Raw genomic sequence first — 15586 nt, 5'->3', positions numbered from 1 at the left:
AGCAAACACAATAGACATGGTCCCTGCCAGGGAGAAACCTACAATCCAGTGGAGAAGACAAACCCTGACCAAGTATGATGACTGTCACAGGAGAACAAATGCATGCTATGCTAGACTGTAGCCTGCGGATAATGAAGAAATTCCGACCCTATCCTCTTCCTAAGTGCACCAGCATAAGGCCAGGAATTTGTCAGAAAGCTTTTAAAATAATAAATAATAATAATAAATAATAAATAATAAATAAATAAATAAATAAAATATATAAATATATATATATATATGCAGCAATTAAGTAAGTATATAAAATGACTAGACTACTTTTTGAATAAATATACAAGAAACATTAAAACCCAAATAAGTCCCCCCCATCTCCATAAAAGCAGTCACCTTAATGCTGCCCTTACTCCTGGACTGTAACAAAAGGAGTCAACTTAAGATACTGGGGTTGACACCACAGGACTTTAACTTTTATTTTGTCCCTAAAATGTAACTTTTATTTTGTCTGTAAAATATAAAAGAACTTTTATTTTTATTATCGTTATACCAGTGCTGTTTATAAAAGAGCTTTAGAAAAGCCCAACCTTCCACTGTGTCAATATATAGAAACAAATATTTAAGTTGGGGCTCCATTAAAATTACAAACATACAATCTCCAAAACTCTTCCCTTTCTCAATCATATGAGCAAATGTTCAGTATCATAGGAACAAAGTCCCATTCGTGTCTCTCTTTTGATCTAAAGACAGAATCTTTCAAATGAAACTTCATGATTCCTCAAGAATGCACAAACCTACTTTAAATACTATTTAAATAGAAATCCTACAAAGCTACTTTAAATACTACTTAGTTCTAATAGGCTTCAAGCCAAGCAGCCATATATACTATAAAATGTCTTTATCTGTTTTGTAGGCATAAATACTTTGTGCTGATCTGTATCTATTCTTTATTTTTTTAATGCTACAAAATTGAACGTCACTGTGAAACAGAACCCTACCTTCACATCATTTTTTTCATATAGGCCCTTCACACAGGCCATGCCAAAGCCAGGCTTCAAACGGGTAACCTTGCCAGGTCCAGGACAAATGGAAACTAACAGCATTCTTCTTGCTTCTGATTCAAGGTGGAAAACTTCCACTGATATTTAACAACTTTGCTCTAAGTGAACAAATAATCGTGGAGTCAAAAAAGCAGAGGATCCAGAGTATGAGAAACAGAGTTTGACTCCAAGCTCCACCACTAACTGTGCCACTGTGGGCAGGTTACTTAATTTCTCTGATCTACATACAGTATCCTCACCTGTAAAATTGGGACCATAGCAATACCTACCTTAAAGGATTGCTGAGATTATATATATGAAAGCATTTTATAAGCTATAAAGGATTATACAAATACTCTTATTATTTACTCTATTAATTTTTCCTTAATATGGGAATTTATATGTCCATTTGAAAAACTGGAAACTACAGATTAAGGAAAAAAATCACCCACAGGCCTGTCACCCAAACATCATTGTTATTTATTTTAACTGAAATAAGTCCAATATCAACCAAAAGAAATTAAAGAATACTTTCAGATGTTAATACAGATGATTTACAAATGACAAAATTGCTGAGCTCTTTTTAAGAGCAGAACAGTCTTTGCCATCTATCAGTTTAAAGTAAAGACAATGCTGCTATTTGTCCCAGAGCTGGTCCCAACAGGGTATGATATACGGGTGAGGCTCATAAAAGTCAAGGGCACAAAAACTCCCAAAATAAATATTTCATGAGCCCCAGGAGGAGTTGCAACACATGCCCTCAGATGCAATGGAAAAGGCAATGTCTGAACCCCATTAATAAAACTGGCATGACTATATGGTCACAAAGACTGAGATTTCTATGGGCCATTTCAATGCGGGAAAAAAAGACAAATTTATATACCATGCTACAAGACGGGCAGTCTAAGAGTTCGGAATTTTTCACACTGCTTACTGAACCCTCCCCTTGGAACTTGTACCCCTCCTCTATTTTTTCCTTTCCCATCCTTCTTTCTCCTAGGCCAGCTCCTTGTTTTCTTATTGTATCAGAATCACTGTGTTGAAATGGCCTTCTTTTATCCAATGGAATATTATTCAGCAACAAAAAGGAGTGGATTTCTGATACATACTACACCATGGATGAACCGTGAAAACATTATGCTAAGTGAAAGAAGTCAGACACAAAAGGCCACATATTTTATGATTCCATTTATATGAAATATCCAGAATAGGCAAATCTAGAGACAGAAAGTAGATTGGTGGTTGCATATGGTGGGGGTGGTGGGGAATGGGAGAGAATGAGTGATTGCTAATAGGTATGAAGTTTCTTTCTGAGGGGACAAAATGTCCTAAAATTAGTTGTAGTGATATTGCAGAACTCTAAATATACTAAAAAAAAACACTGGATTGTACATTTTAAATGAACGAATTGTGTGGTATGTGAATTATACATCAAAAAGCTGTTTTAAAAAAAAAAAAGGTCTTGTTCAGGATCCCGAGTTGAAAAAAGGACATGCAAATAAATATTCACATCCTATTCTCTCCCTAAGTGTGGGGTAAAAGTGATGACTCAGTTGTGATTATATATACATATATATAGTGACCAGACTACTTTTGTTTAACATAAATGAAAAATTGTAAATTCAGCAGAGTCTTGCTTAATGATGCCCTCAGTCAAAACTTGATCCTTAGATTCTCAATGATCCTGTGCCTTTGTCTGAGTTCTTTCCACTCCTAACGCCCTTCTTACCACATCTTTAAATGTTCAAATCCCACCCATCTTTAAAGCCAGTTCAAATGTCACCTCTTCTAAGAAGCTGTCCCCATGCTCTTATGAAAAGGAAACTTACCTTCCTCTGAACTTCCATGGTACTTCTCTTCCTCCAAGCCACTTAGGACTTTCAACCCAGTATTATATTTACTCTGCCCAGTATCATACTTATTGCTTTGACATTAAAAGGGGGGCTCAATAAATACCTATTTGATCAGTGGATAACTACTGTTTAACAATGCAGAATTTCATCTTCACCTGGTAAATTTTAATTTTGGAAAGGTCCAAAAGTCATTTAGACTCAGGAATGGTACACAAAGTAGCAGAGATAAGGAATGCACACTTCAGATAAAATTTTCTTCACCAAAATCAAATTAATTTGACATATGTTTGTAAATAATCTGTAAGAAATTCCCAAAGAGAAGCACTGGAATAAGGATATAATCTCCCATGATAACTGAAAAAAAAAAATGTGAACTGCATAAATTCCAAAACATTTGTTCAAAAATTAGTTTCATTATTTTATAGTAATATTGCATTTTTTTTTCTGAGAGTTCTATTAACAAGCTCGACTAATTCTTCTTCTACTATATTTCTAATACTGTTCTAATTCCTGATCCATTTTCCCTGTCACACCCTAAGTCCAGGCCTTCGTTTTCTTCATGACCAACCAATTTTAAAAGTCTCCTAATTTATTTCCCTTCCCATAGTTGCATCTTCCCTTCCACAATACTTATCAAGCCACCCCACGTGCCAATGTTGAGGGGAGCATCTGGAGAGCACACACTTATCAGACAAGGCCGGTTCTCCAGACACAATCTAGCTGGGAACTTGACAGGATTCATCACAGTACTCAGCATATATATATATATAATTGCCACAACTGACACCCAGAATTCCAAGCAATGAGCAGGTCCTCTGGCTTCTCTACAACACAATCTATACAGTCTCCCTCCCACACTGCCCTCATCCTCTCCTGCCCACTCTCTTTGTTCATCTTACTGGACTTCTGTTAAACTGCCCATATGGCATGCACCAACTTGATCTTAGTTTCTTTCCAACTTGCCTCCTGAGCTAGCCAAGACAATCAACTTGCTGTAACTTAGAAGTGTCGTACTCACAAGCACCAGTGTTCATGACTAGTTATCAGCCCAATCCCCCCCCCACTATCTCTCTGCTAACTCCTATCTACCTCCAATCTCAAGTCCCTTCTTTTGTAATGTATTGGGAAGTATGTAACTATACATAATTTTGTTTTCAGCTTATGGCTGGTCTCTCTCTCTTTTTTTTTTTTTTTGCATTTGTCTGTCAGTATCTAGTACAGTGTTTTCCTAACTAAGGGAGTGTATCACAGCCACCTATGAAGCTTCCTAAAAACTCAAAGGCCTCCACCAGACCCCCTGAAGAGCTCCTCAGTAAGTCTGGGGTGGGAGCTGGACATCTCTATTTCTAAAAAGCCCCACTGCTGATTCAGATGCACATCTCAACCTGAGAACCACTGATTTATTAAAATGCTCCCCACAAAGCAGACATTCAATTCTTATTAATTCATGCACTGAAGCTCATAAATAACTTTTTTCTAAATAGCCTAACCAGATATCAGCCCCTAGACTACAGTAGCTCTGTTCCAAGTGCAACATGTGGTTTTAAGATTTCATTTCCTGAAGTACTCCTTGGAGGGACACTATTACCTTGTCTCTTTACATTGTTTCCTATTTGTTGAAAAATGGAGGCCTGGAATGCAGCCATGTTAGACACCACTACGTAAGAATGTACTCTGGAGTCCTAGATTAAACTTAGTTACAAAAAGAACAAGAACAATGTAGAACTAGACGTTTTGAATGAATACAGTATTCTTTCTGAATAGAGTCTTACTAAACCCACACAGAAGGCAGATGAGGAATCTGGTCTGTACTGTCCTCCTGGTTACCAGTCTACTGAACAGTGGAGGGGCCCCGAAGACTGAGCCAGACTTTCAGCTGCTGAAAGGCCTCCAGTGCATTAAAGTGCTCTAATCAGATAAGTAACCCAAGCCCCACCCAGACCCACAGTTGCCTCCCAGCCTCCTAACTACCCTGACACACTATTTACACAGCTCAAGGGGGAAACAGTATGAACTTTTTCCAAAGTTGTTCCTCACAGGCAGCAGCAGTCTGAGTCACCCACTCAGTGTAGGAAAGAAAAGTGTGATATTAGCCAGCGGAGTGTTGGGAGTTTGGTCACAGCACCTCTTTTCCTATTTCAGAAATGGACTCCGCCTCCTCCAGGAACCACCTCGGTTATTAGTCACAGCTGTGGGCTACATGGGTCTGCAGAGCCACTTAGGCATCTAGGAAAGTTGTGTTTCGGGGAGGAGACGCCCCGTCCTTTCCTCCGGCAGGGGCCGCAGATCCCAGATTCCACAGGCCTCTCCCAGCAGCTCCATCTTGCTTCCTGCCAGGAGGAGGGGCCGAGGAGGAGGGTCCCCGAGTCTGGAAAGGCCCCAGTGGGAGGAAGCCGTTTGACAGCAGGTAGAAGCCAGGTGGAAATCTCCACGGGAGGGGGTTGAAAATTAAAAACAGCTGGGTTAAGCGAAAGGGGAAAAGGGATTATTCGAGGTCCTGAATAACTGCATAAAGAAACTACCCGGTGTTTGTAAGTGCCGGAGGTGTGAGCAGAAGTAGAATGTCCAGGAAGGGAGGAAACAGAGACGAGTGGCCAGTTAAGACAAGTGGACAAAAGGGCTGGACGCGGGGAACGCTGGGGAGGGGTGGTGGGTGAAGCGGGTCTCAAGGCGAGGGGTAGAAGTATTAGAAAGGAGAACGACGTGGCTCAAAGAATCTCTGGAAGGAAAGGCAGTGTATCAGTAGAAGAACCCGGCAGCCCAGAAGCCAGACTGGGGAGGCCTAAGCAGGAGCTGAGAGCAAGGCTGTCAACGCGAGGGGAGACAGCCCGCTGACGGAAAGGGGCTATCCGACATCCTAATACCAATCATTTATTGAGCGCTTACTATGGGTCTTACAGCTGCGCTAGGCACTTTATAAACACCACCTCGCCAAACCTTCACAGCAAACCCGTATTATTATGATTGCCCCCATTTTATAGATGAGGAAACTGAAGCCCAGAGAGGTGCAGGGGCTTGCTCAAGGTCACAGCACGGGGGAGTCAGGATTCAAACCCGTGGCGGTCTGGCTTCAGAGCCCCCGCGCAAAGCCACAGGCAGCGAAAAGGAGCCGCGAGGCGGGCTGGGATCCCAGGGACGTGTCCCGCCCCCGTTCACCATCCCAGGCCCAGCGCGCTCACCCGAACGAGGTTGCTGACGGCCGCTTGCACGGCGGCCACAGGCGCAGTGAGGTCAGGGATGGCTTTGCCGTCCACCTCGCCTTCCTCGTGCATGATCACCAGGTGCGAGATCTGCTGCGCCACCGGCTCCAGGATGCTCTCGATCGTGCGTGTATGAAACACCGGCATCGCGGCGGCTAGCGGGGCGGCGAACCGCAGACTACAGAAAACTGAGAACGGCTGGACCGGGAACCCGCGGAGAGACGGACTCCGAGCAGCGACTACGGAGTCCGGGCTTCCCTCAGCGTAACCAGCCTCCCGGGTGCCCCGCCCCCTCGCGTCGCCGCGCCCAATGGCAGCGCCTCTCAGAGCCGGGCCGCCACACCTATTGGTCCCGCTTCGAGATGCTCCGCCCCCGCAACCGCGCCGCCAAGACCCCGCCCCGCCCCCATTCCCAAGGGAGGGGCCTGGGACTGGGGCTGCGCCACAGGGATTGCGACCGGATTCCCGAGCCCTAACGCCGGGCGCTCCTTATAAGGGCATGGTGGGAACGGAGCGTGCGGCTGGAGTCGGGGGCCCCGCCCCCCGGGGCCGCCTCCCGCCTCTGCTCTGCAGAGCTCCGCCCCTCTGCAGAATCACCTCAGCGGGGCGGGGTCTCCTCACCTCGGGCGGTGCTGGAATCTGACCTATAGGTCTCCCTGCCAGCTCCCAAACTTTTCCTGTCATACGATGCCCTCAAAATACTCTTTCCATTTCTCTCAGTAATACGTTCGAACAACAATGAGGCACAGAGATACATGAGCGTCTCATTCATTCACATACACATTCCACCCACTCCCATCCTTAAGAGATACTCACTGTTAACAGTTTGGTGTGCAGGCTTCTAGACCTTTCTCTACTTGCTTTCTTGTACACATATATTTTCTACGTGAGTGGGATTAAACATTTTCCTGAAACTTGATACTTTCTCCCCTTAATTAAAATTCCCTGGTTATCTCACTATTGGTAAATATAGGTCTAGAGCTACCTCATTCTTTTTAAAGGCTGCATGGTATTCCATTGCATGAAATCAAACAATTTCCTAATAATAGACATTTCGGTTGGATTCTGTTCTTTGCTATTAGAAAAACAATTACGAATGAACATCATGGGACTTGCCTCTCTGTTGTGCACATGTGTATTTATTTAGAATCTAAAAATGAAGTGAAAATGCAAAAATATGTACATTTTACATTTTGATGGATAAGACCAAATTGTCTAATTCAATCACAGCATGCTTTGTAGAAGACATCTTGTAAATGTCTTCCTCACCTCAAAATCTCTTTTGTCTAAACTTCCCCATTCCAAGACAAAACACTTTCATGAGTACCTCCAAGCGGAAGATGGTCTAGTCAAATGAAAATATTTCTCAAGTTTCCACATTTCTCAAGAGACTAAACTATGTGTGTTGCCCTGTGCAATTTTTGTCCAGTATTATATATATATGTATTTTACATATATAATATTATATATATATATAATCTCCTCTGTTTCTGCTGTGTATATTATCAAATTCTGCACTTTTCCTTCTCATAATACTTTCATTTTGTTGTTGTTGCTCACATGTCCATATAGGCAATGGATTTCTTTATCTCTCAATTTTAAGCTAACATTTATTTGGTACTCTTTAAATTCTAAGAAACTTAGAATTTGGTACTTGGTAATTTATAAGATTACACATAGGATCAGCTATTTAATTTGTGGGGCCCAGTGCAAAACAAAAATGTGGATCAGGAAGTAGGAGAAAGCACTGTTAAATATACTAAAGTGTAGAGCTTATTCCTTCCTTTGATGGTCTTTCAACCTGTCATGGTATTTCGTATTTACTAGTTAATGTCACACTCCTTGGGCAGGGGATACTTTGTGGATGAGTTCAGGTCCCCCTCCCCCCACAGGAATTTGGGAGCCCATGCAGCTCACTGGCTGCCTGAAGCCTCCTCCTGCCGGTTGCTGGACTGACATGCTATTCCCAGCTAGGGACAAGGAGACCCAGCCAGGCATCTCCCCTTCCCACAGGCCTCCCTTCCCAATCAACAGCAAATGGGTGACCTCCAAAGGTATTACAACCTCCACCCTGAGACTCTCTCGGTAACTGGATCAAGGAAGGCAAGAGGCTCACCCCCACCAACTGAAGTGGCATTGATAGATTGGATTGAGTATGGCCACCTCCTTGTCTTACCCCTAGACATCATGGGTAGCATACACAGAGCCTTGGCCAAGGCAGAGCAGAAGGCAGAAGTGGTCACTGAACAGGAGCTGGGGAGGCTGGGTGGGGTCAGGAGGCCAGAGCTTGGGAGAGTAAGCTGCTGAAAACCCACCAAGGGAGGTGGTGGAAGGTAGGGCCACGCAGAAGCTGAAGCTCCAAGCCCCCCAGTGCACATTCCAGTTGTCCCATTGGACTTCTCGTCTAAAATACAAACTCAAAGATAAAATTAAGAATCAAGACAGTGACTGCAGAGCATTGGACCCCAAATATGAAGTTCTTCTGAACTTCTGGGGCCCTGTGTAGCTATACTGATTGCATACCCACAAACCTATTCCTAGTTAACACAGCTGGTTACCTAGGTCTGACCAGGACTGATTCTTAATTACTAAACAGCTCCTTGGGACCTCCAATTTCACCTGGAGCCGCTTATCAAAACTAGTAAGGGGGTGGATATAGCTCAGTGGCAGAGCAGATGCTTAGCATGCACGAGGGTCCTGGGTTCAATCCCCAGCACCTCCATTAAAAATTTTAAAAACTAATAGAAATTTTGTCTAGTCTTAACACATCTACCAAAGCTGTTTTCTCTGCTTGTTATTTCACATTAGTAGTAGTAGCACTGGGGTGATGGAACTATATGCAATTTGTTTCCTGTGATCCTCATTCTGCCTCCACTTTGTTGATTGTATACTCACATGAAGTTTAACATGTTCTTCTGTCCTGTAAATTTCCTGCAAATTGGCAGCAAGATTCAGGGGCTTGATCACACAGTAGTCTTTTCACTGTAACATATCATCTCTGCCTGCAACTCTTGTAATCCAGGATCCTCCTAACTGGCCATATTAGCCTCCCTAAAAGACCACATCACACATCCAGCTGATGTGTTCCCCTCCATCCACATCCATATCCACTTCTGTCCCACTTCCTCCCCTACAATTCACATGAACCCTCTAAAATCTTCCATGGCACCTCTTAACACACGTTAGCATCAGTGCCTCCACAGACTGGACTCAGATCAAACTTACTGCCTTCTGCTTCCCCCCAGACCCACAGACAGGCAAGTTAAACAGTGCAGAGAGCACAGGCTCGAAGTCATCCAGAGCTCAACCTGTGATCCCAGCTTTTCAACTTAATTGGGACTGAAATCTGGCAAGAGGCTTTTCTTCTCTCTGCCTGAATTTTGTTCCTTGTAAAAGTGAAATAATATCACCCTCATAGAGCTGATATAAGGATTGGTGAATGAATTTGTGTAAAGCACCCAGGAGACCTCAGTAAAAGGGAGCTATTATTATTATTATTGGAGGCTCCACAAACAGACATAGTCACCATCTCCAGAAATTCCCGGTGGACTTTCACTTTTGAGCTTTTGCCTACATTTCTTTCCCGCCTAGAAAGCTCTCTCTGCTTGTCTCTGTCTTAGCTAGTGTGGTTGGTAAAATTCTGAGATGTCCCCCTAGATTTCCCACCCCTGGTGTAATCCCCAGGACTGTGACTACAATGGATTTTACTTCCATGATTAGATGATGTTATACAGACCAGTTGAATTTAAGACAAGGAGATTATCCAGGCAGGCCTGACCGAATCACGTTAGCTCCTTTAAAGCAGAGAGTTTTCTCCAGCTGGTCACATAAGAGTAGATTGAAAATTAGAAGCCCAAGAAGGATTTGACAAGCTGTTGCTGGGTTCAAAGATGCTGGAGGCCATACATCAAGGGATGCAGGCAGCCTCCAGGAGCTGAGCCCGGCCCCTGGTTGACAGACAAAAGGAAAACAGGGACCTCGTTCCCACAGCCGCCTGGACAGAACTGAATTCTGCCAACAAGAAGAGTGATCTTGGAAACAGATTTTCCCCAGAGCTTCCAGATGAGAACTCAGTCCAGTTGGCACCTTGATTATAGCCTTGGGATACTGAGCAGAGAACCCAGCCACACCATGCAGAACTTCTGACATATATGATCTTGAGATGATAAATGGGTTTTGAGAGGTAATTTGTTACACAGCAGTAGAACACTAAGGTACCTAGCCTCAAGGCCCACTTCTAGTTCTTTCTCCATGACTTCCTACTACAAAGCCCTGGCATGACCTGCTTATATGACTCCTTTCTCCTTCAGGGCACTTAGCACAGTTGTCTTTTATTAGGTGACCATTCTACGTATCCCTCCCATCTCTTCATGTCAGAGGCTGTTAGATGTCCCCCAATATCTGTTCTGCTCTTCCTTCACGGTAACAGAACCCCAGATTTATAGCTGGGCACTTAGCCACATGGTTTCAAAATTGACACTCAGCTAGTTACAAAGCTTCAGTTTTCTCATCTCTAAAATGGGGATAATGTTTTCAAACTCTTTGAATACAAAGGCTATAATACAAAGGATATGATAAGCACTCAAATACATGTTACCAGAGAGAGGAAAAGTTCAACTCACAGCCTACACTACACTAAGAACCATCACAAAAGGAAGTCATAAATAATGTGGTGAAGACCTTATGGTCAAGTTCCAAGAGGAGATCTTCCTGGGCCTGAGGGTAAGAAAGGGTTTATGGGATGGTGAAACAAACTTAGCCTCAAAAGAAGAACAATACTTGGTTAGACAGGCAAGAGGGCATACATTCCAGAATGAGTAAGACCAGCAGGTGGGAGCATGTTCCGGGACAGTGATTAATTTCACAGGACAGAAGTAAGTGTTCATACAACTCAAAGACAAGAAAGGATGAAAAGGTAAATTTCCACAAGATTATAACCTACAGAGGTTAAAGATGGAGCGACATTTGCTCGTGGTTGTGGTAACTCAACGTTACTCTTTGCCATGTAATTAGTTTGAAGGCCACTAATGATAGGGAAGATTGTAAGATATATAAGAATTTAGCATTTTCCAGTTAGAAAAAATTGGGAAAGAGTTTTAGACAGTGCCCATGACATGGGAAACTTTAGATTCTTTCAAGTCCATAGCAATTCTCTGAGGTAGGTGGAAAACAAGAAGTACAGTTCTCACTTATTACACAGTCTAGGACATTGAGACGTAGTAGCAGCTGTCATTGTGAGTACAGTTTGTGGACATTTCAGTCAAGGAGAGAGAATCCTCTATATTTAGTTGGGATGCTCAGTTTCACTCCCTGTGTCTGTGCTCTCCTCCTGGGGAGGTGTGGGACTGCTCTGTATCAGTCATGTGTCTAAGGATTTCCTTACACCTACTCAGTACACTGCAGGGCACTTCATGCCCACATGGGTGAATCTACAGCTTACACACACACACTGCATTTCCCCAACTCACCATAGATGTACCTTCTCTCTCTAGAACACGTGATCAGCCCCTTCCCCATGCTGTCCCCACATCACAACCACATAGTGGCTCAATCACTAGCTCTTCCTTCCCCTCCCCAAATGCTGCATATACACCACACCCCACCCTCCACTCCCACCCAAAACCGCAACCACTTCCGCCATCACTTTGAAAACACTGTGGTTCTTCTTTTTCTTTTTTACCCGCAGCTTTATTAAGGTGTAATTAATAAACAGAAACTATTTATTTGCTTATAAAAAATATATGGTATCATATATGTATATATACATTTATAGTGTCCAGTATGGTGTTTTGATATACGTACACATCGTGAAATGATTACCACCATCAAGCTAATTAACACATCCATCACCTCATTTAGTTACCATTTTGTGTGTGTGTTTACAATACTTGACATACTCCCAAAAAATTTCAAGTATATATTAACTACAGTCACCATGCTATACATTCAGTCTCCAGAACTCATCCATCCTATAACTAGAAGTTTGCACCCCTTGACCAATGTTTCCCCATTTCTCCTACTCCCTCTCCCTGTCCCCTAGTAACTACACTTCTACTCTCTGTTCCTGAGTTTGAATTTTTAAAATTCCACCTGTAAGTGAGATCATGCAGTATTTATCTTTCTGTGTCTGGCTTATTTCACTTAGCGTAATGTCCTCCAGTTTCATCCATTTTGTTGCAAATGGCAGTATTTCCTTCTTTTTAAAAGCTGAATAATATTCCACAGTATACATATACACCACATGCTTTCATATCCTTTGGTGGACACCTTAGGTTGTTTCCATTTCGTGGCTATTGTGAGTAATGCTGTAGTGAACATGAGAGCACAGATATCACCTCAAAAGCTAGATTTTATTTCCTTTGGGTTTATACCCAGAAGTGGGATTGCATTTTTCCAAAGAAGACATCCAAAAAGGTGCTCAAAATCACTAATCGTCAGGAAAATGCAAATCAAAACCACATTGAGATATCACCTCATATCTGTTAGAATGTTTTCTATCAAAAAGTCAAAAAATAACAAGTGTTAGAGAAGATATGGAGAAAAGTGAATCCTTATACACTGTGGGGAATATAAGTTGGTATAACCATGATGGAAATCAGCATAGAAGTTCCTCAAAAAGTTAAAAATAGAACTACCATATGACGCTGCTCTTCTTTCTTGACCAATTTTTTAAAAAATCATTGTGAATTTAAATCATTTTCAGCTCTACACTTTTTCCAGTTTTCTCAATTTTTTATTGCACTTCAACCTTCTACACTGTGTGAGAAAGCTACAAAGATTATTAAAAATCATGTAAAATTCCAGCTCCCAGAGATAACTACTAATAACATTTTAAAATATTCCCTTTCAGCCTTTTTTCTGTTCATATATATTTTTATGTGTTCAGTTTTTTTCTCATACAGATTTTTTCCTGAGATAATTTGCATACTATAAAATTCACCCTTTTAAAATAGTGTTCAATTTTTATTCCTGCTATTTTTACCTTAACATTATTATATCAAGAACATAATATCAAGAACATATACCCATGACATTGAATATTCTTCAAAACTTAATTTTCATAGTCAGTTGATAGCCATATTACATTTAAAGTGTGCAAGAATCATAATTTAACTAAACATCTTCCTATTTTGGGACATTTAGTCTATCTTCAACTTTTTATTATTCTAAATAGTGCTTTGAAAAATAGCCTTGAGTTTTTATTTTTATAGGCATTGAATTGTTGCTTTAACACGTTTATTACTTATGAGATGGACAAACACCATTGGTTGCTATTCAACAGTCATTCTCTGCTTCATCCTTAGCTTGTAGAATCTAATACTTCGGAGACATATATTAGTTATCTATTGCTGCATGTAATTTACTCCAAATAATAATCTTATTCTCTCTCATGTTTTCTGTGACTTGGGAATTTGGAAATGGCTTGGCTGGGAAGTTCTAGTTCAGAGTCTCTCATGAGGCTGCAGTGAGATAGTAGCTATAACTGCGCTCATTGCAAAAGCAAGGCAGGAAAGAATTCTCAAAAAAACGAATTTCTTCTGTACAGCACAGGAAACTATATTCAATATCTTGTAATAACATTTAATGAAAAAGAATATGAAAACGAATATATGTATGTATATGCTTGACTGGGACATTGTGCTGTACATCAGAAATTGACACATTGTCACTGACTCTACTTCAGTTAAAAAAAAAAGAATTCTCTGTTACTGGGCAGGGCAGGGAGAGTCACGCTTTTCTTTCTATTCAGGGCTTCAATTGATTGGATGGGGCCCACTCACATTAGGGAAGGCAATCTGTGTTACTCAGTCTACCAATTTAAATGTTAGTCTCATCCAAAGACGTCTTCACAGAAACACCCAGAATAACATTTGACCAAATATCTGGACACCTCATGGCCCAGTCTAGTTGACACAAAATGACCCAACATGCTGAGCAACTAAATTTTGTTGTTTAAGTCAGTTTGATTAGCATTTTCTTTCGATTGCAACCAAAAGAAACTAACTTGATATGGGGCACCTACTGTATGCCAGACTGTGCCAGGTGCACAGAGGTGGTGACTCAGACAGACAGAGCTTACAGTCTAGCAATTTGTAGAGGAAAGTGATCGCTTTTTTTTGAAAAATGTTATTAAAGTATAATATTCAGATAACTGCAGCCTGATTGACACTTGACTGCAATCTTATGAGAGACCCCAAACTAGAACCACCAGATAAGCTGTTCCCAAATCCCTGACCCAGAGGAATTTACGTGAGATAATAAATATTTTTTGTTCTTTTATGCCATTAATATTCTGGGTAATTCCATACACAGGAATAGTTATCTAAAACACCCCTCCCCCGGAAGTACTCACTGATCTCATTTCTATCATCCTCCTAGACTAGCATTGCCTGTGCTTGATGTTTGTGCAAATGGAATCACACAGTATGTACTCTTCTGTGCCTGGCTTCTTCCAGTTATCATTATAGCTATGAGATTCATCCAGATGCTCACATCCAGCAGTAGTCTGTTCTTTTGTTGTTGCTGCATAGTATTTCATTTTATGAATATACTAAAATTTAGCCTTTGTCCTGTTGGTGGACATTTGATTTTTTTCCCCAAATTTTGGCTATATGACTAAAACTTCTATGAACACTCATATATGTCTTTTAGTTGGACAGATACACTCATATTTCTCGGAACCCTTTTTTTTTTTTTTTTTTTTTTTTTTTGCATTTGAAGCAGGGCCTGCACGAGAACCCGGTGGCTGCTGGGAAAGCTTCCCGCTGCCTCTGAGAAGTGCACTAACCGCCATACTAAGTAAGAACTTGAGCAAACGCTGCAAAGCGACCGAAAATGGTGCCCCACGCGGACAGCTGCTGTGAAGTTCCACCACGAGCCGCGCGAGACGCGTGGCGGGTGATGCACAGCTCCCCGCCGAACGAGAACAAGCCACGCACACGCTGAGCCTTTGCCCGGAGGATGGACGGCCAAGACCCCGTCACCAACAGCGCGGGGGGTCAAGAAGCGCTTCTGGGAGAAAGAAAAAGAACGCACAACAACAGCTCTGTATTTTCATACCGCAAACTCAGGGGAAAGCGCCAACGCAGTCCCGCACTACCACAAATTATGCAGTCGAGTTTCCCACATTTGCGGAAATCGCAAGGGGTCAGCACATCCCGCGCGCGACGGATAAGCCTTGCCCTGGGAAAACCGCCTTCGTGATCGTGGTGTCTCCCCTGCCAGGCAAGTATCGGAAGCCATTTTTAATGTAATAGTTCTTGCTGCTTCTAACTTTCCAATGCTAGTGCCTACTCTGATATTTTATTTATTCATTTCTCCTGCTTTTCTTTTTAAAATGACTGCAAATGCAGTCATTTATCTTTTCACCATTTCCAAACAATCCTTAATTTGCACGTGTTAAATACTTAAAATGGTAAGAGGACACAGTTTTCTTAGTTGCGCAGACGGGTTCTTCATATCTTCCTCATTCCCATGGGTTTTCTTAATCCATCAAATG

The 15586-nt window shown here is 42.0% G+C and overlaps 1 protein-coding gene and 1 non-coding gene across 5 annotated transcripts in view; both read right to left on the bottom strand.

Annotated features, from left to right (window-relative positions):
- The window catches only part of VCL (vinculin), a 91702-nt gene extending 85362 nt beyond the window's left edge, over nt 1–6340 (bottom strand). For 3 of the 4 annotated variants that reach the window (XM_032491563.1, XM_032491565.1, XM_032491564.1), the window contains exon 1: nt 6067–6340. In XM_032491563.1, the coding sequence (XP_032347454.1) occupies nt 6067–6234 (168 nt within the window). In that variant the 5' untranslated portion in view covers nt 6235–6340. The remainder of the gene's footprint in view (nt 1–6066) is intronic. The other variant, XM_032491566.1, reaches the window with a different exon arrangement.
- Nucleotides 6341–15155: 8815 nt separating this feature from the next.
- On the bottom strand, nt 15156–15320 carry LOC116667432. The gene has a single exon (XR_004324307.1). It is a non-coding gene; the product is annotated as a U1 spliceosomal RNA (small nuclear RNA).
- Between the last annotated feature and the right edge of the window lie 266 nt (nt 15321–15586).

Source organism: Camelus ferus, chromosome 11 (genome assembly GCF_009834535.1).
Source record: "Camelus ferus isolate YT-003-E chromosome 11, BCGSAC_Cfer_1.0, whole genome shotgun sequence".
Classification (NCBI taxonomy): domain Eukaryota; kingdom Metazoa; phylum Chordata; class Mammalia; order Artiodactyla; family Camelidae; genus Camelus; species Camelus ferus.
This window is presented reverse-complemented; position numbering and strand designations above follow the sequence as displayed.